Source organism: Vanellus vanellus, assembly GCF_965231255.1.
Source record: "Vanellus vanellus genome assembly, chromosome: 1".
Lineage (NCBI taxonomy): Eukaryota > Metazoa > Chordata > Aves > Charadriiformes > Charadriidae > Vanellus > Vanellus vanellus.
The window spans coordinates 118,672,181-118,697,658 of NC_138905.1; the positions used below are offsets into that span (position 1 = coordinate 118,672,181).

At 40.4% G+C, this 25,478-nt stretch overlaps 1 protein-coding gene across 1 annotated transcript; it reads left to right on the top strand.

Moving 5' to 3' along the window:
- Positions 1-274: 274 nt before the first annotated feature.
- Positions 275-22,727, top strand: LOC309669250 (trifunctional purine biosynthetic protein adenosine-3-like; the record flags this gene model as incomplete). Its single annotated transcript, XM_082479859.1, has 21 exons — positions 275-419; positions 1,224-1,319; positions 1,976-2,150; positions 4,547-4,658; positions 5,130-5,189; positions 6,028-6,153; positions 6,844-6,931; positions 8,115-8,200; positions 8,704-8,872; positions 11,017-11,248; positions 11,384-11,478; positions 12,216-12,325; positions 14,390-14,588; positions 15,169-15,420; positions 15,710-15,862; positions 17,157-17,363; positions 18,408-18,551; positions 18,878-19,008; positions 20,520-20,661; positions 21,886-22,001; positions 22,458-22,727. The coding sequence occupies 21 exons, from the start codon at positions 275-277 to the stop codon at positions 22,725-22,727; spliced, it is 3,108 nt and encodes a 1,035-aa protein (XP_082335985.1).
- Positions 22,728-25,478: the final 2,751 nt, after the last annotated feature.

The following is a 25,478-nucleotide window of genomic DNA, read 5'->3' on the forward strand; positions in this document are numbered from 1 at the left end:
TGAAACAAGTGGAAAAAATTCTCAGTGATTTCCTGTGGTCAGTATTTAAACCAAATGTGAATGTGAATGTGAATGATGAATCCATCCAGTGATACTACTGGCAGAGTCACTTTGTTCAGATGTCTTCTAGATACCTGTCTAATACAAACTGGATTGATATTACTTACCAATTATAAGTGGGAGATATAATTTATATATTTTTGTTTATTTTTACATGGGTTTGTGAAATAAATGGATGGTACTTTATATGATGATTCTGGGTTTGCACAGGTTAATGGCTGATCGGGTGCTCGTGATTGGCAGTGGAGGGAGAGAGCATGCGCTGGCCTGGAAGTTGGCTCAGTCCCCACATGTAAAACACGTGTTTGTTGCTCCAGGGAATGCAGGAACAGCTGACAATGGAAAAATTTCAAATTCAGGTGAAAAGGGGGGAAAAAACAGAATATTGTGCCAAGTAATCAGTAATATGGGTGTCGGAACTGAAACAAAACTGATCATGTTCCTGTTGAGTCAGGAGAAGATAACAATTATTCTTTTCTTTTACTGGTACCACAAATTATTTAAGGCAAATATTTATTTTTTTCTGTGTGTTTTATTTCTGAATTTTAGAACTGCATAGTAAGACATCATACTATATCTATTTTTAGCCTAGCTTCTTAAGATAGTGAGGCTTATATGAGACTGTGTATTTCTACACCTCATCTCTTTCCTCCCACAGTTATGCTTGAATTCACTTACCAATTTCAGCAAAATGTAACAAAGGAATAGAAGTCTCAAAGTTACTCACTTCTGGATAGAAACTTCTCTGGTGTCTGCCCAGGCTGCTCAGCTAAATTTAGCTACATCACGCACTGGCATTGAGTAAATCTTTGTTCAGGTGTTGAAATTGAGTTTCTCTATGAAATTGCAGGTTTATTTTTTCAAGTTTTTATTCTGTTATGATAAGCAGCTTTTAAAAGTTTATATTGATTACATATAGCAAATAAAATACATTTAGTAAGCTAGCAGATGTGCATTAAAACAGTAGTGCAAATTGGAGACATTCACTGTTCCTTCTGGTATCTGTTATCACTGTTATATTGTTTGTTTAACTTTGCCCTTCATGGGCTGTTTCATTATTTCAATTATACTTCTTAGGGTGATGGAACAATGACATTCTCATCTCCCATCTCTTATTTAGGCATTACAGTGGTAACTTAATTATATTTCCTTTTCCTTTTCAGCTGTATTAGTGAGCAATCACACTATTGTTACCCAGTTCTGCAAAGATCATAACATTGGACTTGTGTTAGTTGGACAAGAAGCTCTTTTGGCAGCTGGTAAGGCTGAAATAAATTAACTTGACAGTAAAAATCAGCACCTTGAATTCTGCTTTAAAATTATGTCTTTCGGATCTTAGGACACACGCTGACTTAATTAAACTGAAGAGCAAGAAAATTTGGGTAATCTTGTAAATGTAAATTGTAGTCACTTAAAACATTTGGCTTCATAGCTGTATGTTGCTTTTTGTACATTAGAAATCAGCAGGGGAAATCATGCAGGATCAAGAATTGGTAATGGTTACAAGCACTCGTGTCTTCTGCTCTGCTTTCCTTTATATAAACAATTTTCTTGCAATAGCCCTAATATTGTTGCTGTGTGCAACAGTACCCAGACCGTCACATGCATTTATAGTAATGTGCAGTAAGATCTCCATGTCTTAAATAGTGAACAGAAATACCAGACAGTCTTAACAGTAGTTGTGAGGTGGTAACTGTGACCGTGCTTAGTAATGAAAAGAGCTAAAGACCTCTTAAAAATAAATGGTGAAACAGGTCATTGGGTATGTAGAACTTTATTTCAAGGATGAATTAGATGTCTGAGACAAGAAAAAGTGTAACAAACTGCTGGAATGGTTATGTGGTTTTCCTTTTGTCAAAATGACTTGATGTTTCCAAAGAGATTACTTGGTTCTTTTGCTATTTTTGATAATTAGGGATTGTGGATGACTTGAAAGCAGCAGGAGTTAGGTGTTTTGGACCATCTGCAAAAGCAGCCCAGCTGGCATCCAACACCAGTTTTGCCAAAGCCTTTCTGGATCGACATGGGATCCCAACAGCAAGATGGAAAGCCTTCACCAGTCCCCAGGAAGCTTGTAGGTTTATTATCAGGTAAATATTTTGATACTGGAAACTCCTCTGTCAAGTTATCTATGCATTTGGCCTCCACCCATGATAGTTGCCTAGAACTTGGTAACTTTTCAAGTAGCTACTGAATGAATTGGTTTTGTAATTAGAGACAGATGCTGAAGGTACAGGGAACTTAAACAGATTGATTTTTCTCTTCACACATCACAGCTCTTCTTCCCTTTGATCAGCTTTTTCAGGATGCTAGTTAGCTATTTAAAGGGCAAAAAAATGTGGCAGAGTAAAATATTTCAAGAAATCTTTCTGTAAGGGCAGGAATAATTTCTCCACAGACAGATACCAGCAAAATGCTATCTCTGGGGTGATTTGGGAGGGATTGGTCAAATACTCATAACTTAAGGAGGATACTCTTATTTCTTCAAGGCTAGACAACACCTCTCTTACATGGAGAGAGAAATGTAACTGCATATCTCTGCAATTGCTTTGAACGGTAATGCCTCTGAAGTCAGTGGGGATCTTTTGGGAGAGTAACTTACCGCTGTGGCTATTTTGGTCCAGTCTCACAGCAGCTGCTGTGTTCAGCTACACTGATCTGAGGCTGTGTGTCAGTTTCACGGACTTCTTGTCTTTGCTGTCACATGGTACATGTGGTATAATCTAGTGGAACTTTTTTTTTAAAATAAAAACAACCTTTTTGCTGACTTTGCTCTGTAGCAGCATTTAGTCTCTATTACTCCTGTGCAGAGGAACAGGCCAACAATTTGCATGTCTGTAAGCATGCATCAGACTCAAAAAGGAAAACTGTTTCTCAGGTCAGCACGCTGAGATCTGGAGAAAGGGAGCTTTGTGCGAGCCTGCTTTTGGCTGCTTGTACAAATCTAGGGTTGAGATTTATCCTAATATAAATCCTAATGTGGAAAGGAGGAATGAGATGTTGTTTCACTAAACAGGCTAGTAGTGTGTAGAATTAACTTTTCAAAAGGGACATTTTATTTCACTGTCCACAGGCTGGAGAGACGTGAATGCGTAAAGTGTAGTTAACGTTATGCTGGTTTGTTCCTTTTTTCCCTTCTAGATTTAGTTTGTGTTTAAGAGTAAGTGGAGCAATTACTTTAATACACTAGGTCTAACATACCCTTTACATGCAAGACCTAACTCAACTTTAACCTTACAACCCTAAACAGAACTTCTATAGTGGTTTATAGGATTGTGTACTGTAATCTGGTGTTACAAACCATCAATGAATTCATCTTTCCAAACCTATGATGGGAATAAAATAGTAACCCAACTCAGGGAAAACAGGGAGAAACTGTGAGGTGTTAAAGTTATAGAATCATAAAATCATAGAACGGTTAGAGTTGGAATAGACCTTAAAGATCATCTGTTTCTAACACCCCTGCCAAGGGCAGGGACATCTCCCACCAGAACAGGTTGCTCAAAGTCCCATCCAACCTGGCCTTGAACACTTCCAGGGATGGGGCATGCACAATTTCTCTGGGCAACAGTTTCCAGTGTCTCACCACCCTCACAGTAAAGAATTCCTTCCTAATATCTAATCTAAATCTACTCTCTTTCAGTTTAAAACCATTATCCTTCATCCTGTTACTACACTCCCTGATAAAGAGTCCCTCTCCACCTTTTCTGTAGGCCCCCTTTAAGTACTGGAAAGCTGCTATAGGGTCTTCCCGGAGCCTTCTCTTCTCCAGACTGAAGAACCCCAATTCTCTCAGCCTGTCCTCATAGGAGAGGTGCTCCAGCCCTTGGATCATCTTCATGGCCCTCTTCTGGACATGCTCCAGCAGGTCCGTGTCCTTCTTATGTTGGGGACTCCAGAGCTGGATGCAGCACTCCAGGTGTGGTCTCATGAGAGTGGAGTAGAGGGGCAGAATCACCTCCCTTGACCTGCTGGCCACGCTGCTTTTGATGCAACCCAGGATACGGTTGGCCTTCTGGGCTGCGAGCACACATTGCCAGGTCATGTTGAACTTATCAACCAACACCCCCAAGTCCTTCTCCTCAGTCCTGCTCTTGATCCATTCTCGGCCTAGCCTGTATTTGTGCTTGGGATTGCCCCAGCCCATGTGCAGGAACTTGCATTTGGCCTTGTTGAACTTCATGAGGTTCATACACTTCAATGCAAAATTCAATGACTTTTCCAAGGATGTACATTGAGATGGTGTCAGAACCAACAACAGAATTCATGGATTTCTGGTTCACAGTCCTGTGCTGAAGGCTGTAAGACCCCGTTCACCTCCATGACAGGATGGGCTAGCAGGCTAGCAAGGACTGTATTTTTCTGAAGTGTTATTCTTCAACCGTTCAGAAAAAAAAGAAGAATATGGGAGGCATTCAGCTTAAAAATGATAATTTCACTGGGTGCAGTAGGGATGCCTGAATCTCACTTTTGCTTTCATTTAAAGCACAGACTTTCCTGCACGAGTTGTACGGGCAAGGGGCCCTGCTGCTAGAAAAGAAGTGACTATTGCGGCCAGCAAAGAGGAAGCCTGCAGAGCTGTCCAAGAGATTATGCAGGTGGGTAAATCTTTAATTAATCAGTGAGAATCCAATTCTTGATGTTCTATAGCCTGTGAGTTTGTAATTTTAGCCACAGGAAGCAAGTATTTTCAGGAGAAACTTGCCCATTTGAGTAAGGAATTTCTCTGGGTATCATCATCAAATTCCTTGTGTTTGCCCCAGACAGAGGACAGCCAGCAGGGATTTGTAGAGTTTGTGACAGAACTCTTGTTCCAGCACTGAGTCTTGCTGCCTTGCCCCTCCCACTTTTTCATTTTTCATTGTCATCCTGGATCTGATAAGGTGCATTTCAATGTGTCTTCCTTATCTCCGAATGAGATTCTATTGGCATTGCTCAACATAACAGAATTCAAGCAAGCCAGTAATTTTCATATGCATTGTTTTTTCTGTTAAAAGAAAATAAAGAGAGGATTTAGCCAGTAGATGTCATGTTTGCTAACTGGAATTTTTTTTTTTTTTTTTGTACAGGACAGCATGTTTGGAGAAATGGTTGTTATTGAAGAACTTCTTCAAGGGGAAGAACTTTCTGTATGTGATTGATGGTGTGGTTATGTGCTTTTATTCTTTGGCATTATTGCTATGCTCTATGCATAAACACACAGGTTTATTGTTTCAAATAGTTTTTTGATTTATTTGCCCTTATGTAAATAAATATGCAATCTCAGCAATTTGATGACATACTAATCAATGTATGTTGTCAGTAGAATTTTCTTCTACATTAGCCATAAAATTGCAATTACGGTGATCTTTTTAGGTGGAAAATTATCTTTTTTCCCTAAGGTGACCTAAAATGTGTTTGTATGGACTTTGTCTTGGTAATTCTTGTTACATCAATAATTTTGTGCTAATATTTAGTGCTTATTTTATCACTTTCTTTACAATGGATTACTCAGTGGCAGGATAAAACTTAAGCATGCATATTATATGCCACATGAAAACTGAAAATGAGTTCTTTGTGCAAGGTTTGTCCTGCATTGAGAATACCTCACACTCATTCAGGCCCCTGATCTGCAATCACACAAGTTTAACCTGAAACGTATGAATAATTCTGTCAAGTCAATGAAGACTATTCACATGCCTTAAGGTAAGCATATGTCCACGTGACGGATAGGTCATGATCTAATTCATCAGAAATTAATTGTCATGACAGCCACCATTTCTCTTGATTATTTAAAAATGAGAAAGAAAGCTTAATGAATCCTTCAAGTAAGTGGGCTTGCAGCAGGATAAGTGAATCCTATTGCTTTCTGTCTTTGATTCATAAATTTTCCTGGCAGAACTGAGCCTCAGCCTGTGACCAGAAGTGTTAACTTCCCTTAGGACAGGACATTGTCACTCGTTCTGTGTTGCGTGCGTTTCTTAACAGTGCTTGTGCTTCACGGATGGTGTCACTGTTGCCTCAATGCCCCCAGCCCAGGCCCACAAACGATTATTGGATGGCGACCAGGGTCCAAACACTGGAGGGATGGGAGCCTATTGCCCGGTTCCTCAGGTATAGCAATCCTCCTCCTCAGCCCGCAATAAGGCTGATCACGTCTGTGGTTAATATATCTCCTTTAGGGCCCGGTCTTTTTTCTGTCACATAGGCCAGATTTCTTCTGGAATTGATTGATGCTTTACTTGTATAAGTGCAATACAGGGCTCAAACTTCAGTAGTCATTCTTTAGGATTTAATGCACCAGTGTTCTGAGGAATGGTCTCTCTTTTACCTTTTCTATTATTCCTCAAGTTGGTGTTTCTCTGCTCCTGTGAGCATCACTTGAAATGTCCCTGCAAAATTCCCTGCATGCCTGGAGTCTTTGTGTCTTGAACATAACCTTGGGTTTCTTGTTGATCCTTAAAGCTGACTGCATTGTTCTAAAGATGCAGCTCAAGTACATTATTAGTGTGTTTTTCTGTAAGTATGTAAATGATCTTACTGTGTACAGCCCAGGTTGCCAGTGTCTCAAACCTCCTTAAAATTGGCCTTCTAAAGAAAGAACCAAACAAAAAGTCTTGGGAATCAGAGGATCAGACTATCTGTCCTTCAGGCAGCAGCACCCAAATAGAAGGAGTGCGCTGGTTGGGGGTGGGAGAGCAGAAAACATGGGTGCAGCATTTACTTACCCCAGTCCTTTCAGGTCCTATGAGTTAGTCCAGCAAATGTCATTACTGTCTCAATCAGTTTGATGTTGATCGTCAGGTTCCAGAAGTTCTTCTGGAGAAAATCAATGATGCTGTCCTTCAACATGTTGTTGATAGTATGAGACAAGAAGGAACAGCATATGTAGGTAAGTAAGCATTCAACTGAAAAACGAGGTAAAGTCATATCAAGATTAGTTTCATTGTTAGAGATTGCTTTTGAATTCCAAATAATACTTATTTAAAAAAAAAAAAAAGTAGTTAACTTTTCACACAGTATTAAGTGTCCCTGTTTTGGTTTATAGCTCTTCCTTTGGAGAGAAGAACTTTCATCTTTTCTCCATAAAACATACTGTATTTTTTATTAAATATTTTTTATTAAAACAGTTGCAACCAGACTCTTTGTATTTCAAGGTATAATATATACTTACATTCTGTTGTACTGTTCACTCCTATATACAGCAATGTGAGTTTTCTTAAGACCTTTGTCTTAAGGCTGTTTTGATAAAGGAAGGTGATACAGCTGTCACTTAACACCAATAGCTGCTCTTGTTACTGAAGACTGTCAAGATCACGTATATGTAAAGACTTGGGTTCCAGCCTGCAATGTATTCTCTCCTATTTGGTAATTTTTTTTACAATGACCAAACCTGCAGTAAGAATTTAGGAGGAGTTGAGCATTTTCAGAGTGGTGCTGGAGGACCTGATGCTTTTGGAGGTTTAAAATTTAACACTTGTTATTCTCTGGAGATTGATTTTCTGATTATACAATGAAAGGCCTGCCTTAGATCACCACATGCACATAAGTGTGTTGCAGTAGAAATGACAGAATACCAACTTCAATAAGTTTCTGTTTGGTTTTGTTTGTTAGTAGTAGTAGTGAATTTTGACATTTTTGCCTGACATACAGAGTTATACACCTATATTTATGCATATCAATAGTGCACTTAATGGTAAGAGTCATGAGACCTGCATAATGGAGTTTTATGGGAACTGTTTTTCTCAACCTGTCAATTCCTTCTCATCTCCAAATGCCTGCAATTAGAGGGCTGTAGCAGAAGGTGGAACTTGACTTTCTGATGCAGAGGGGCTGCTTTCCATTGTAGTCACTCTAAAATGTGATGCAATGTTCCTCAGGTTGTTGCTAGCCACTTTGTTGGTTACTGAGGAATTAGTATGACTTGTGTATAACTGCCTGCAGAATCCCTGTTCCTAATTCCTTACAGTTTGCAGAAATGCATCGCACATTCCAAAATACTGTGTTGCATTTAAAGGGGTTCTTGAAAAATAAACATTTAAATTCGTTTTCTTAGCTGTGTTCTTTCTGCTCAGGTGTGCTGCAAACAGGTTTAATGCTTACCAAAGATGGTGTGAAAATTTTAAACTTTAAATGTCAGTTTGGTGACCCTCAGTGCCAGGTGAGTGAAAGGTACTGGAAACTTAAATATGCTTTATTCTTTTACCTCTGACTGTTACTTTTAGGGAAATGCATGAGATGTATTTGGATTTATGTCTTCCTTACCCTGAATATGCAGATCTCAATAAGAATGTCTTAGACACTGTATGAGGTAGCTTAAAATTTTAGCTTGTCAGCTTCTGTGAATTGTTAGTTAAAGAACGTAAGGTAAAGAGCTGTTCCTCAGATTTTATTTTTCTGGATAGAAGCAGAATGGAAGATGCCTAAATTCATGTTCCTTCTACATAATCTCACATCTCATGTTTGTAAATTTATGACTGTTGCAAAAAGATGCTGCAAATTAATGCTCACCTATAGTTTCCAATTCTACTGGTATAGGGAAATACAGTATTTTCAGTTTGGCAGGTACAGATTTTACAGATTACTTGAATTTTCCTTATGTTGAATTTCAACAAGTCAGCAAAATGAAAAACTAACTTCTACCACTACGAAAATTTTCTGCAGGTAATTCTTCCACTGCTTAAAAATGATTTTTATGAAGTGATTCAAGCAACAATTGATGGCAAACTCTGCAGCTTCATGCCAGCCTGGTCAGAAAATAGTACCGCTGTGTGCGTGGTCATGGCAAGTCCAGGATACCCAGGAGACTGTGACAAAGGCATGGAGGTAACAGGTAACTGCAGGAGGTTGTTTAATTTCAGTGTAGTAATTCAGCAAGTTTGCATTTACCTCTTCTCCCAGAGATCTGTACAGCTTTCCTCCATCCCATCCCTCACACTTTATCAGAGTCTGCCTCCATCCATCACTTCTTGCCCTTGTGGAAGGGATAGCTGTTCAGTAAGATCTTTTTAACGAGAATGTATGCCTCTCCAAAGTAGCACAGGTGCCAAGTGTTTAATGTTACATCATTATATGAAGCTCTGTCTGTAGCTGGTTGCTGAGATAAGAAATGATGGGGAATTATGTTCTCCTGGAGCAACTCTGGTGTGTCCACGTGGAGTACTTCCACACACTGTGCTGGAAAGATGGACTACAGTGTTGTCAGCACATGGCTGCCTTTTCCTAGCTTTGCTCCCTTGGCAGGAGATTGTGTTATCTTAGCTAACACCCGACCAGGTGATAAGGGTGAGACTTGAGGACCTGTGGCCTTTGAAATAGCAGCAGTTCATGCCTCCGCCATCAGCTTGGTTCCTTCCTGGCTGGCACTGGCCAGCTAGGTCATTACTGTGTGATACTAATAAGTACCTCTTCTTCATAGGGCTCAAAGGGTTTTTGGGAAGCTGGGCATGTGGGCTTTCGGTCAATACTCATTTTCTGTGTTAAAATTCTTGTGGTTTAATATTAAGATTAAAATTTAAAAAAATGTTTACAAACAGAGGGAACTGTTGCAGAACTAATTAATTCCCTCTCAGCTACTGCCTTGTCAGTCCAACACTATGCTTTTTGTAAAGCAACCCAGACAACTCATCTTATATCAAAGCCACCTTATTTTTTTCAGAACTCTAGTTACCCTACATCAGCCAGGAAGGAGGTCATGTTCTATTGCTTTTTCCCATGTTGAGATTTCTGCTGTCACGTTCTCCTTTCCCACCCTCCTCTTCCAGTTGACTTACTGTATTTATTTTGTTTTGTCAGTGATATTCTGCAAAACTCTGCATTTCTGTAACTGTAAAAATCCAAACTACGTAACTGAATTAATCCCTCTGCTAATGAGCTGCCTTCCACTAGTCAGACTCGGGAACTTAACTTTTTTCAAGTTGGTATTCATACCTTTGGGAGTGAGGTTGTATGACCATCCTGCTTGTTAATCACAAAAGAGACAGACAAAACAACAAAATTCAATTCATTCTTTTTTTCTTTTTATTATTATACTCCAACCCCTGGAGTTGTGTGGATTGTGTTAGATTTTTTCCTATTTTCCACATTGATTCCCACATTTTAATGGCTTTAACAATCATTTTATTCTGGAGTATTTGCTAAAACATGATGGGAAGGAGTTAGGTTTCCATTACAGCAAGGCCAGCTGAGGCTCAGCTTTGACCTTGTCAGGACAGTGCTGTGGCAACATAAAACAGTGTACCTTCAGCAAGCATAAAGGTCCCTTTTACTTGTTTATAAAAACTGTCTAGCTGACAGCAAGGGGAAAACTGTTTTGTTTCACTTTTTCCAAGCGATGGCAGCAGTTCCTCCTCTACCCTCATCTTCTCCTCAAAATATGAGTCTTAAAAAAAAAAAACCCTGAGCAATTTTGCCATCCTCTAACAGGAACATACATGGAAACAAATTAAAAGAACAAAATATATAATTTGTTTAAGCAATTGGACAGCCACCTACAACTGTTTGTAGACCATTGATTCCAGGTGTGGTAGGGAATTGTGTGGAGTAGGCACAGCAGAATAGCTAGGGAAATGCTGATGTAACTTTAACATTAAAGGTTTAATATAGAGAGAGGAGAATCCAAGCAGTAAACTGCTACGGATTGTGATTTCATACAGGAAAGCCCCTGACAAATCATTCACAATTACAATATTCGGCAGAGTTTTACCCTGGCACAGGCTAGTTATATGTCCTGTTGTGGCTCCTGGATCGCTTATTTCTGTTCCTGTGTGATCTCTGTCCTTACTGGATGTCTCAGAAGGGAGCCTTAGGGCCAGTGGAGTGGGATACCTTTCAGTAGTAATGCTATTTCTTGGAAGAAAAGTAAGGTGGGAAGCTTTATTGTTGTTCTCCCTTGCCTGAAGAAAGGACTTCAATCTTCACTGCTTTGCTGACTTAGTATGTGATTTAAAATACTCAGAGTTCCTTTTGCTTTTGTAGGACTGTTGCAAGCCAAAGAGTTAGGACTGGAGGTGTTCCATGCTGGCACAACACTGAAGGACGGCAGAGTGGTGACAAGTGGTGGCAGAGTCCTCTCCATTACTGCTGTTAAGGAGGACCTGATGAAAGCACTGGGAGAAGCCAACAGAGGTGTAGCAGCCATACATTTCAAGGGTGCCATTTACAGGAAGGACATTGGCCATCGGGGTATACGACTTCTCAAACAGTCTCTGTATGTAAGCAAAGGCACTAGGAGAAATAGATGCTAGTTCAAAGTTTTATGTCTATTGTTCCCATTTGTGTGACAAATGATGGTCTATACAGAAAATGTCACTACTGCTGCTAGCATGTCCTTTACTCTCCACAGGGGTCTAATATACAAAGAGAGACGAATGGAAGCCGTATCCAGTGATGTTTTATTTCATCAGCCGGAAACATCAATTGTAAGTGGTACCAGATCAGGTAAGACTGGGAATAACCCTTGCATTTCCTCCGTATATTGAATGCAACACAACTTTTTTTTTTTCCCCAGGAGGTGAGCAATGCATTCTTAGCATTGAAATTGATCTTGAGAAGCTGGGCTGGGGTCACCACGAATAAAGAAAAGTCTAATTTCTTTCTCATCACTCCTATTTTGCTTAATTAAAAAACAGTTGGCTTAACATGGGGATGATTGCACTTTTTCAAGGTTAGTCTAGTGAACAGAATAACTCCTGGATTAATGGAATGGTTTGGTGTGTCACTGGGCAGAAGTGATCCTACCAGCTGTATATATGAGTACAACATCCAAACAGTTATTAGGGTGTGGCTAACAATCACAGAACTTGTTATTTGCTCTTCAGACTATGTTCTTTACTCCTAGCAGTAATCTACTGAGAAAAATTGCTTATTGATTTTTTCCCCTTAAAAAAAATTAGCTACATAAAGAAAAAAGGTGAGCTGTTTATAGTTTGGTAAAATGTTTAACCTTTGTGATACACAATCCATAGGTCACAAATACAGAATAATAAAGATCTATTTGCAACACCATGAAATATGTGACTTTGGGGTCTGTGCTTCATAAAGGTGTGCATGTTTCTGTCAGTAGACACAGTGCTGTCTTGTCCAAGAGATGATAATTTGCAGTGCTTGCCTTGATGAGTGTTTTGGGTGTTTTTATTTCCCTTAAAAATGATCCTTGACATATTTGTACTTGGCAGGCAGTCATTCAGAAGTAGAAGGCTTTCCTGGTTTCTTTGACTTGAAAGCATCTGGTTATGATGATCCTATCTTGGTATCTCAAACTAAAGGCCTTGGACCGAAACTGCAGGTAACTTGCAACTCGACTGTAGCAAAGCTTATGTTATCTCCCAAGACTGTTTTAAATGCCACAGCCAATTGCACCATCTGCACCCTTCTGAGCATTACAAATACATCTCAAGTCCACTGCAACGGTCATTCAAACTTTGTAGATGATCATTTGAGCAAGGCCTGAGCATATGTTATTAAGAATGTGGAGGGTCTGGATATTCTTTGATGAAATGATAATAAACCAAAACATTTAGCTGAGCAACTTGAGGAACTAAGAACCAGAATTTCTGCTACGAAATAGAGGGTCCATTGGCTTTGAGGAAGATCAGTTCAGAGGAGTACAGGGGAGTGTTGAAATGATAACTGTCAGACTTAGCTTAATAAATTGTATGCAGAGAGATAGCATGATTACTCTTGTCACGGCACTAGGGAAAAGACGGTTGGAGGAGATAAACATTAAGGGGAAAGATAAACCAATAGGTAATGAATGCTAATTACACAAGAACACATAGGATAAGTTGAGCCAGGAAAAAAAAAATATATATATATAATCAGAAGAAGGCTTTCAGCCGTCAGAGGAGTTGGAGGCCTGAAGCTGCCTTTCACTGGTCAGGCACAGGAACTTAACTTGTTTCAAGTTGGTGTTTATACTTTTAGTAATGGGTTGATGATATGGTTTGGCTTCCTGCAACAGCAGGGGACCAAGCAATATAATCCAGAAGGTCTCTTGCTGTCTTACATTCTTGGACACCTCTGAGCATGAAAAAGTGATTGGTGCTGGCTCTTGTGAGTCTTTGTTCCAACTGCTTGGCAGAGAGGCATTCCCAACTGTGTTTACACAGACTGTTCCCAAGACTCTTCCTTGGCCAAAAAAAGTTGGCCGATGCCTATATGAATTGTTACTAGATCAGTGGGAGGGAGATGTTATAATGCAACAAAGGACAAGGGATGACTGGTTTCCATAGCACTTCTAAATCCACCAGCTGGTGAAAGAAATCAGGCTTGTAATCCAAACTCAGGCTTTGTTTAGGTGCTGATCTGTTACCATTTTGAAGCCAGTGATAGTATTTATCTGCATTTTTCTCTTGCCTGTCTTTCTGTACTGAGCTTTTCTACACTGGTATAACTAGATTGATAGAGCTGTGACAGTAAAAGGTAGTTAAAGTTAAAAAATTTACCCATATATATGCAATCTTTGTCCTATTTCAGACCCTAAAAGTGGTAACTGACAGAGATGAATTGCACTGCATGAGCTGGTGCTGTGCATATACATCAACAGCTGGCACAAACGGAACTGCTCTGGTGTGTCCCTGACAGTGTGGAAACCTCTGCTTGTTATGAAGTCATATAAATGTCGCCACTTTATAGAAGCCATGATGTCTGAATCAGGTTTCTTTACTTGTAGAATGCAAACACCTTAATAACTATTTTTGAAACCAAATAGCAGCCTTCCTGAGGGAAAGATTATTGCTTTGTGAATGACCTGTCTTTCAACAGAGCCTACAGACCAGGCCCACATTGTTGTCTGTGACATGAGATAGCTGGGATCAAAAGACTCCTTGGGGAGGGTGGGAGTGAAGAATCTCTTTCCCTGTAGACTTGGAGAAGAAGAAGAAAGCTACTTAATAAATAGTTTCAGTTTTGCTGTGTAGCCCAGTGAAATCTATGGGCAAAAGTGAAGCAGAATGCACAGTGATGTTTGAGCAACCCAATCTTATTTTGGGAAATTGCCAGGATGTTCTGTAGGTTGAATATCCTGGGAATTTGTAATTGCTTTTAGACACCTCTTAATCTGGATTTGACATAATATTCCAAAAAGCAAACAATCAAACAACCCAAAATGACAATTTCTGGGTAGCTGGAGCTAGAATTGGAATTAACATTTCAAAGAACAAAACAGATTTTTCTTTTCTCTGCAAGAAAATAAGCTGTTTTCTCTTGATTAAAACTAGATGATGCACCAGGGTATCTTCTGCATGTATGTTCTTTTCAGGCAAAAGAAGATTTCTGCTTATTTGACTGATTCATATCTGAGTTTTGCATATTTCTCATCACCACTGCTGGTTCCCACCATGTTTTGCAGGTTGCACAAGTATGTAGGAGACATGACACCATAGGTCAGGACCTGGTTGCCATGTGTCTCAATGCCATCCTGGCTCAAGGAGCAGAGCCTCTCTTCTTCCTCAATTATTTTGCCTGTGGCAAACTTGATGTTGAAGTGACTGAAACAATCAAAGAAGGAATAGCTGAAGCTTGCAGAAATGCAGGATGTGCTTTCCTGGGTATGAATGCTCCTCTCCTTTGAGATTTGAAGGTTCAGATGTTGAAACATTTACTAGTGAAATAGACTTTGTAGGCAGAAGGAGTATGTGGTAGTAGAGCAGTTGGTTTCTGTTTGGTGGAAAAAACAGTCAAACATTTGGGCCTAAATTCTTCTTTATCTGTAAAATGGGTCAGCACAGAGGGATGCTTTTTACTATTCATGCATTTGGATCCTGATTCTTGCTTATTTATCCTTGTACAAAGGAGAGCAAAACTGGATGCCTCACATTCTTGAAGTGTTAATATGTTTTCATTCTCTCTATGATACTCAGTCATAGCAGGGAGGTGCCAGATAAGTAGCATGAAATGAAATAAAAAATATTCATATTTCAGTAACTTCATGAAATTTTGTTTTGTTTAAGTCTTGAGGTGAGGTAAGAACCAACAAGGATTTTTAAAATATAACTGAATGTACTGTTTAGGCTGGATGTCTCTGCAGCTGTCCTGAATACGTTGCTTATTTTAGGGGCTGCTATAGGTTTAAAGTTAACAATAAAAAATGTTTACAGCTAATGCTGACTGCTTTCTCTCTTCTCATAGGCAGGGAGATGGCTGAGGTGATTGGCATGTATTCCTCTGGAGAGTATGACCTGGCTGGCTTTGTGGTTGGCACAGTGGAGCGAGGGCAAATGCTTCTGGGACTGCAGAGAGCTGATGAGGAGGATGTGCTTATTGGACTGGCCTCTTCTGGGATTCATGGTCGTGGCTTTAGCATCATAAGGAAGATTCTCTTAATGTCCTCCTTACACTACTCCTCACCAGCACCTGGTAGTTGTGGTGACAAAACTCTAGGTACAATATCTTTCTTTTCAAAAGCAAACCTGCAAATGAATTCTGTTCAGACATTTTCACAACTAGGTGCTGCCAAGGGTTGTTTCTTTCAGTATGGGTTAGGGTTTGTCAGTCTTTGGGTGGGTATGTGGGCTTGCTTCCACAGTTTTGGAAGAGTGGGCCAGCACTTTTTGCTACTTCCCAAGGCTGCCTGCCTCAGAGCAGAAGGGAACCTGTTCAGAGAAGCATTCCCACTAAACACCTAATGACCTTTGAAACAAATTGATTGAATTGGCACTTTTGTTTGCAGGAGATATATTGCTGACCCCAGCAAAAATATACAGTCCATCTTTGCTGCCTGTCCTTCGCTCAGGGCATGTGAAAGCTTTTGCCTTCATTGCTGAGGAGGGTTTGCTGGAAGGCGTCTCCAGAATCCTGCCAGAACATGTCAGCGCTGTCCTAGGTAAGCATTAAAGATGACTGTTTCTGTTTGACAAAATTTATGTGGGGCATGGACTTGACTTTTCAGCTTCAAGTTATAGAGATGATCACAAATTTATGTGTCTACATAGTTGCAGACTGAATGACCTGAAGTCAATGCTTTTCCACAGAGCCTACCAAAAGCATTCCTATTTCAAGTATGCATCAGCTGATAAGCACACTCTCACTAAAGAAGGGCAATTTAAGGAGAGTTTGAAGGCAGCTCATCTCTATGACAAAAACTGTTTGAGGAGATTGTATGTTCTGTGAGACGCCTTTCCGTACTAAACATTTTGACCAAACAGTGAAGCTTGTTGTGAGAATTAATTTGCATTATTTGCTCCACAGTACATGTACGTACACACACACACATTTGATGCAGTTTTATGGTAGGTGGTCAACTCCACAATATATTAGCATTTGACATCTGCAAGCAAGGTAGAATTTTTTCTCTTGAAGTTGAAATTGGGAAAAGTATTCAAAAGTCCAAAATATTAAGGAAAACCATATTTGTGTGAGTCCAAAGATATTGGGGGGGGAGGAGAGAAGGTGTCCGTATGTCCGTATTTCTCTGGAATGAAATTAGAAAGGAAAAGAATAAACCCAGTTTACTAAGGTGGTGCCTAGCTTGCTTGCCAGTGCCTGGAACCACAGACAAGATAACAAGCCCAAGAGATTGTTAGTTTTCTAAAGTAAAATCAAGTTGGCAAGCCTGCAGCACCGAGCTTCTCACAGACAACCTAAGGCCATGCTGGTGTGAGTAGGGTCACTGCGAAAGCCTATCAGTGCTTCCCATCTGTATGTAGAACACTCAGCCCTGTTCCAGTCTGCCCATCAATACACCTAATTATACACTCTTCTACTAATTATTGAATCTTTGAAAAAGAAAAAAAGGATCAGCTTAAGTAGTCCAAAAAAGCCAGAAAATTATTTTTCCCATGGCTCCTTTAGCTCTTACAGAAGAGATGTAAGTCATGTGTAGCTTTGACTTTCTGGCTGGTGAGGGATGGATGCATTTTAATTCGCCATCATTTCCTGCATGTTCTCATTAGAAAGCCTGGAGAAGACTTGGCTCACACAAATTATGGCTAGAAACCTCTAGTTAAGCAGCACCTATAAACTTCACTGGAAATTGGGTCAGTGTCTTCCTTGGACAGTATTCTTAAAATATCAAGAATTAGTATCGATCAACCCTTGTAATATACCACTGTCATATATAATAAAAGATGGGTAGCAAACATTTGTGCTGACTATATACAAATTTCAATTGTTTTCAGATGCTCTCAGTTGGAAGATTCCTGAAATCTTCTGCTGGCTTTACAAAGAGGGAAACCTCTCTGAGGAGGAGATGGCTCAGACATTTAATTGTGGGATTGGTGCAGTCTTAGTTGTGCAGAAGGACCTGGCTCGGCATGTTCTCAAGGACATACAGAGACATGAGGAAGCTTGGCTGATTGGGAAAGTTGTTGCCCCTTGTCACACAGGTTAGCAGGTGTCCTCATGGGAAATGAATGTTTAATTTTATTTTTTTTTAAATTAAACAGAGTATGGTTTGATTCAAGGTGTAATAGGTTCATCTGTCTCACTTCAGTGGGGTTTCCACTTTAGGATACGCTATTTAATTTTTAAGTTGATACAGGGTAAATTGTTTTAGAGTGTGATTCTGTGAAGAACTGAGCATCTCCTCAGAGGTACCAGTTATCCTCAGTTTTGTAGGCGCTGAGGAGACTCCGTGCAAAATTTCTGTAGTTCATATATTTTTTCTGTCATTTCATTAGGCTGGAGGTTACCTGACACCTTCACATCTAGATTTCATTATTAAATACAGTGAGAAGCGAATGGTGAGAAGTGAATGACTTGTTTTCAGAGAGACAGTACTTGAATAGTGTCTTACCTAGGTACCTGCTTGAGACTTGAGTAAATCCGTCTGATGATTCTCTGTAAGGAATCAAATGTTATTTAGTTGATTATATTTTACCACAATCATAGTAATCAACCCACCTCCTTTCCAACCCCTTCCCAACTCACAAGGATCCTTTGTAAAGATTGAGGATAGGTTATGGCTGTGTACAGTCATATGTGATGCTAAGTCTTCATTCTGGTATGTCCATTGCTTGACATACAGACTTGAACCAAAATCCCTCTGGAAACCAAACAGCTTGGGGAGAAGTTTGGGCAGTCGAAATGCAACCTCAGTTCTGTCAACATCATTTTTAGTGTAATTTTGCAACATGAGAGAAAGAAGAAGACAGGTATCAAAGATCAGGGTAATCCTTGAAAAGACCATGCCATACCTAGGCCTTTGTAAACAATGCTGCGAGTGAGTAACACAAAAGAGATCAACACAACTGATGTGAGTTGTTTTGTTCAAGTAGTACACGTTTTTATAGTTCAGTTACCGCTAGCATAAATTCAGTGCTGGTAGGTATTCTCTTAACTGAAACTTATGATTAATAAACTATACAAAGTAAATTTAGCTGGAAAAGTAAAATCTAAGGTATTTTAACACTTTCCTCACATATTTGGACGAGGTTCTCGTATCGAAGTTGAGAATCTTCAGGACGCTCTGCAATTGAGCAGCCCCCAGCACCTGCTGAATAGCACTGTTGTTGAGAGTCAACACCAGCCCAGAAAGAGCAAAGTTAAAGTAGCTGTTCTCATCTCTGGAACAGGTGAGCTTTCATTCATCATCACACAAAGAAATGTCCTTACAAAGGAGAGACTGAATTCAGCCCTGATACAAGTGCATCCACCTTGCCTTTTTTTTTCAGCAGAGTCTATGGAGCCTTCTAAAACCAAGGTTGCATTTTGACTGGAAGTCAAGAAGGTGTGTTGTACTGCTTAACAAATGAGTTTTGTTAGTGCACAGATTCCTTAATCCTCTTCTATTTGTGCAGTTGATGAAAACAAGATTTTTGGTAGATAAACAGGACTGATAGCCAATTCTCAGTGACATAGTTCATCTATTTCATGAATGTTTGCTTTCTCTTAATTTGAGGCACAAACCTTGCTGCGCTCATCAGTTATGCAAAAGAGCCAGGCAGTTGTGCTCAAGTTGTCCTTGTCATCTCCAACAAGTCTGGTGTGGAAGAACTACGAAATGCAGCCCGGGCTGGAATTCCCACCAGGGTAAAGACACCCATTTCTTTTCCTTTTTATGACCAGCGCACAGCTACTGAATTTGTAGGTCTTTATGAAATGCTTGGTAAGAATTTGTGTTTCACTTTTGTTTAAAACTTTTCTGTGGATGCAGCACAAAGCTGTCAAAGTTATCAATAGAGACAGAGCTGAAAGCTGTATGGACTTAACACAGTGCTGTAAGTGTCTGTCCCATCCCTTCAGTGAATGCTACATTCCAGAGTTAGGAAGGGACTTAAAATAAGCATGCACCTACATTTAGAGATGGTCTTAAGTTTCACTGAAATCATTATGCTTACATTCTACTTTTGCCAGTGCTTTGATGATTTGAGTCTGAGACCGTAGCCCATGCAGCTTCCAGCTTTAACAGAAATCAGTAAGACTTCAGGCTCTGTGAAACACATAAGCATGTTTTCTCCTTGGCTCCTCCTTTCTTAGAAAGATCTTTGTCTCATGTTGTGTTCAGTCATTTTCACTGCCACCGTACTGTCTCTTCTCCTACCTGTGGTCAGTAAAGTAGCACTACGCTATCGAAATTTTCACTGGCTTGTTTCATAAAACAAAGATTTAAAAAGAGAGTAACATCATGTCATCATATTTGACAAAGTGTGGAATGTGGCTTTTGAAAACATTCAACAACTTGGTATTTCAAACACAGCCCACCAGGAACTCCTGCTTCTAAGATTTAATGATTTTGAGCAGTTACCGTGTTTTTACAGCTATGCACAGATGGAAATAAATGCTGTTAGATGTTCTCTATGCATTAAAAAGTTTTCAGCAAGCTTCCTCAATGGTTGAGTTGGATTCATGTTACTTTTTTTCTGGCAATATAAAGACATATCTCTGGAAAAAAAGTTACATCAAAATTCATTCACATTTTCATAGTCAAGAGCACAACTGCTTTGTTAGCCCCTATTTTGAATGTTCTCATGAACAGAGTCAGGAATCAACACTTACCTTGGGAGCTGGGGCTGAGAGATGGAGTAGAAGGCTTGACTTCCTCCCCTTACACAGAATGTCTGGCCAGTTTGGTGTCCTTTTAGATAAGCTTGTGATTTTTAGTAAACAACTATAGACTAACTAGTGGTGATGTTGTCAATGAGTTATTACTATTTTTACTTTAGTCTTTGGCTAGATGTTCTGGAGTAAGAGGTCAGTATCTTCTGATGTGTTCACCCTTATTTCCCTCTACACCACATTACCTACATGTTTCTCTTTACAGGGTTTGCTTCTCTTTGGGCTGATTTTCTACACATCCTAGAAAGCATCCCATGTGAAACAGCCAGTGTTAGCTAGCAAGGGATTGGGGTGTTCCCAGGAATGTTTGTATGAATGTGAAAGATCACAAATGTCCTGAATAATGTACAAATTTATAACTTTTCAAGTCCTTGAGTGTCCTGGAATTAAACCTGTTTTCCTTTCTCTTTGTTGCCCAAGCAGCTGCTCTCATTGACATGAAATTATTTCCTTGATATGGCTTTTGATGTATTTTAATTTTTTAGGTGATTGATCATAAGTTATATGGGAGTCGCTCTGAATTTGACAGCACGATTGACCAAGTTCTTGAAGAATTTGCTGTTGAACTAATATGTCTTTCAGGATTTATGAGAATTTTGTCTAGCCCTTTTCTCAGAAAATGGAAGGGTAAGAAATTGTAACTGTAAAAGAGAAAATTAAATGCGAGTGCTTGGTCTCACCAGAATTGCACAGTCATAGTTAGTTCTTTGGCTTTTGGTTAAATCTCTCGCAGCTTTGCTGACACTGAGGTTTGCACGTAAACCAGTGGGGCTGCCCTATATCTTCATTTGTTCCAGCCAGCAGGACTGCGCTGGGATTCTGACTGCATTGGCAGAGAAACACCTTGTGCTGGCATAATGAGTAACAGAGGGGGAAAATCAGGGTCATGGGGTTGGTCTGCCTGCCTTCCTGCTGGGAAGGAGAAATGCCTGTGGAGCAGGCAGGAGTTTGGTTCTGTCTGCAGTAGGGGACAGGTAGTGTAACGGTTTCGTTTCTCAAGGAGCTCTGCTGGGGAGTTGTGCTGAACTTACTCCCTGCGGTAGTCACTCAGAAAAACATTGGAGAGAGACTGATTTCTCAGTTCATCTTCTTCCTGCGCTGCCCTGAGGGCTGCACAGCGTAGCACTACTCTGTGCTGTGTGCTGGAAATACAGCTGTTACAGCCCCCTAAGTGAGTGTGGCTCTGCTGTGGGGCAGATACTTCCTCAGATATGCTCCAGGCCAGTGGAGGGGGGAACACACACTCCTCTTTCCTCATGGCTGTGGGCGCCAAGTGCCAGCTCCTGAGGCCTGGCTTGGAAGTTACTCACTCACTATGTAGATAGCACTTGGACAGGCTCCTTTGGGAATGATGTTTCCTATGAAAATCACTTCCATCTCTTCAGTGGCTCTGCAAGAGGCTGCAGTGTGAAGTCCACTTCCAAGCCCCTCATCTGCAGCACGAGGGCTGGTCACCTGGGAGGGGAGAGACTTATGACGCTGTCTGTCCATCCACAGATGCAAAAGCAAATGAGCTCCTTGGCCTTAACTGAAAGATGCTTGCCTGGCTACTGCCAAAGCCTGCACACCATCACCTGTGTTCCTGGAAGAGCAGTATTTCCTCAGCTCAGAGCAGTGCTTCCTCAGATTTCCTTAACGATCGTAACACCATGTACATTTGTTGCTTTTTAACCTGAATCTGAACATATTCTTTACATTCTGACTGCAGTTGAGACCATTTAAACTCCTGAGTGGTGCTCAATGCTGTTGTTTTGAACTGGTGATGACATCTCACTTTTATTTTTAAAGGAAATTCAGTTCAAATTGATTTTATTTTTTAAATTTTTTTTCTCCTCTTACACTGATGCCCAGGGAAAATTTTGAATGCTTCCCCATCCCTTTTCCCACCAATCAAGGATGGAAATGCCCACCAGCAAGCCCTGCAAAGTGGATTCAAAGTCACAGGCTGCACTGTGCATTTTGTCCTGGTAAGTACCCTCTTGCCTAACATTAAGCTATGAAAAGGAATTTGCTTTTTCTTTTCTTTCTGAAGGCAGGAAGAGGTAACAGGAATGTGTGGAAATCTTGGGATTGTTACCAGTGAAAACAGGAAGATGTGGAGGTCACATTGCATTTGTGGTTTCTTGAGGTCCTGTCTTCTTCCTTCATATCATGTTTTTTCCTTCAGTTTCTCCTATCCTCAGCAAACTGCCCTCTGAATCTTCTAGCCCATGTCCCTCTCCCCTCTGTACCCCCTAATGTAATGTACACCCTAATGGAGGTCATAAGCCTCTCCAGATGTACTTTAAGCCTCTTGCACACAACTACAGATGTGTTCACCAAGATCTCTCGTGAGACTTTCTGTGCCCCGTCCTCATCATCCATAACCTTCCTGAGACTGTTCACCAGCCTCTTCTGAAAGACTGCCAATATCCCCATTTTAGGAGGAATCTAGTCCGAAAGCAGTGATCCACCAGGAGCCAGTGTCTGTGAAGGCAGATGACACCGAGGAGACACTGTCAGAAAGGGTTAAAGAAGCTGAGTGTCGGGCTTTTCCCATTGCCCTGCAACTGGTGGCCAGTGGAGCAGTGCAATTAGGAGCTGATGGGAAAACCTACTGGAAACAAGAGAGCCAAAGTCTGTGTCTTCAAGAAGAGAAGAGAGACTGCACATCTCTCGCGGATCTGGAGCCTCAAGAAAACGACGTGGTATAGCCAGGTTAATGAGTGGCTTGCTCTCTGCTCATCTTTCCCTCCTCCCTGCCCTCAATGTGCTTCTCTGGCTGCAGGCATATCAGTGTCACAGGTTTCCATTCTGAGCTGTGATCCTTTCCCCTTAGCTTGCAGCTTCAGTTACACTCCTTTTCCAAAACTGGCAGTGGAAGCCAAGCTACCATTTCAGATTTTGAATGTCTTTGTTCTCTTTTTTCATCTGTAAAGGAGATTTTACAGTTTTACAAATCAAAGCGGGGGCTTAAGCTGTAAAAATGGTCTGGTGCTTCAGAGGGAAGTGAATTCTTCTGAGGGATCCCTTTTTGTTGGCTGCATCATGCTGCAGAGCACCAAGAGCTTTACAAAGCATCCACAAAGATGAATCCTGTTGCTGCAAGAGGGTGACCAGCTACTGTTGGATGGAAGAGGCCAGACATGTCAGCGCAGATCAGAAGTGAGGCCCAGCATGGCAGCATGGCACGGTGTAGATTTGGGAGGGAGCAAGCATTATGGATGAATGCGTAGTTCTGTGGGAGGAGGTAAGAGTCTACAAGGACCTTGTGCTTGTAAGCCTCACCACCGTGGGAGCGCCCCAGGGTACAGGGAAAAGGGGATATGCAAACATGTGCACCAGAGTGGGAGCCAGAGTCCAGTAAGCTGCCAAGCAGAAGATCCGAAGACCAACAAGGCAGGGAGATTTTAAAAGGCAAAAAAAAAGAAACAAACTCCCCTTCACAGATTATTTGTTGATACAATGTAATAGTGCATCCTGAACATACATCTAGACACTTTCCCCTCCCTGCTCCTTGGAAGGGGGCAGTGCATTTACATTCCCCAAATTTCATATTAAAACATTTGGATCTTGAGGGATGAAAATTTGTTTAGAGGGACTAGAAACACCAGATTTCAGGCATTTTCTTCCTTCATCCTTGAAATCAGCAGAATAAGGCGCCCTCAGCTTACTTGCAGTGGCAGGAAAATTTCAATTTTCTTTGTTGACTGAATGATTGGCTTGGTCCAGAGAGTTGCTGCTGTTAAATAAAACCTTTTTCTGTGGGAAGCTTATTTTGTATCTGCCAGAATAATGATTTGCATACAAGTAATGTAAATCAGAGGAAGAAAGCTAGCTAAGAAGCTACTTGAACAAAGTAGAAAAGAAGTAGCCACAGCTGAATTTTCTCGGGGAGGGATCACTAATAGCCATTAGATGCAGTGAAAAAAGTGTAATCTTGTTTTGGTATTACATGTACTGTACTAGTAAGGATGTACTGTAACAGGTTGCTTGAGGGCACAAGTCAGCTCCAGTTAGAAAGTGTAAATTTTTCCTTTTTCTTTTTTTTTTTTTAACTGTGTAGCTAGTGGTGTTTCAGTAGTTAAGGAGCGGAGAAAAATTCAGTCTCCTCCTGTAAGCTCTTCCATTTGTGTACAGAAATCTGTATTTGTCTCTTGCATTCTAACAATTGGAGCAAGGAACGCATATTTTTCATGATCTGGGAGAAGAAGGAAGAATTGTAACAAGGCAAGATTAACAAATGTTTGGTATATGTAGATAACATTTATGATAAACACATTGCTTAGTTTGCTTTTGGTCTGTTGTAACTGTGTAGTAACTTCATGTTGTATATTATTTGAATCGCATAGCACGCATGACTGAATGTTTCAAACCTAATAAATAAAATGTTAAAAGAGAATAGGGTGCTAGTTATTGTGCTCTGACAGGTCTCCAGACAATGACCATGGTATCAAACAACTCTCCCTCTAACTATGTTCCTGGCATCCCTCTGAGATCGGCTGTGGCGGTAGGCTATTAATCTATTATTATCTTTTTTTTTTTTACAGAATGATAATTGAATCAAAGCCATCTAAGATCCAGTTCACAATGAAATTTCTTTTCATGCATTTGTAGAAATACAGATGGGTGCTTAAATGCAATTTGTCATCAGCCTTAGATGGCAAAATGCCCGAGTCTTGCTCAAGATGTCTGTGATGGAATGGGGTATGGGATTTGGGGCTTCCAGGTCTTCTGCTATTGGCCTTCCTAGCAGTGATCAGTAATGTTAATATTATATTTATTAACTGTACAGGTAGTGATTTCACCCCTAGTAATCTTACTTCTTCTAACATGTGAGTTAATTTAAGCATGATTTCTTTTGACTCGTAAAAGGTTGGCTGTGTCACGGCGAAGGCACTGAACTTGTGCAGGCTGAAGCTCTGCCAGAACTGGATGCTTCCTGCATCTTTTACATTCTCACCGAGACAGGCTGGATTTCAAGCCTTGGTGGGCAGTTTGCCTGCAGGGGAGGCCCTTCTGTGGGAGGACAAGCTTGTAAAGAAAGACGCTGGGCTGAAGACTTAGCTTTTATCCTTTGCCCTTTACAAGCAAATTAATTTTGACCATATCATTTTTCTTCTGTATTTGCTTGAGCTTTATCCTTGGTGACAAATGATGATAGGAATATTTTGTCAGCAAGTTTCTTCCTCATGGACCATCTGGCCACTGAAACAGTAAGGTCACCGCACTCCGCAAATCATTCCTAACTTACGCAGGATTGCACGTCTGTAACCTCACAAACTGATTTACAGTTGCTGTACTGTAGACAAAGTTAGATTTCTTTTCACAAACTCCTCCTCTAGCTTGTACCCCTCATAAAGGAATTCCAAGGACAGATTTTAATATTTAATTTTTCAACTTTATTAGACTTTATTTGAAATCCAAATTGAGATTACATCAACACAGAAGTACCATAAGGACAT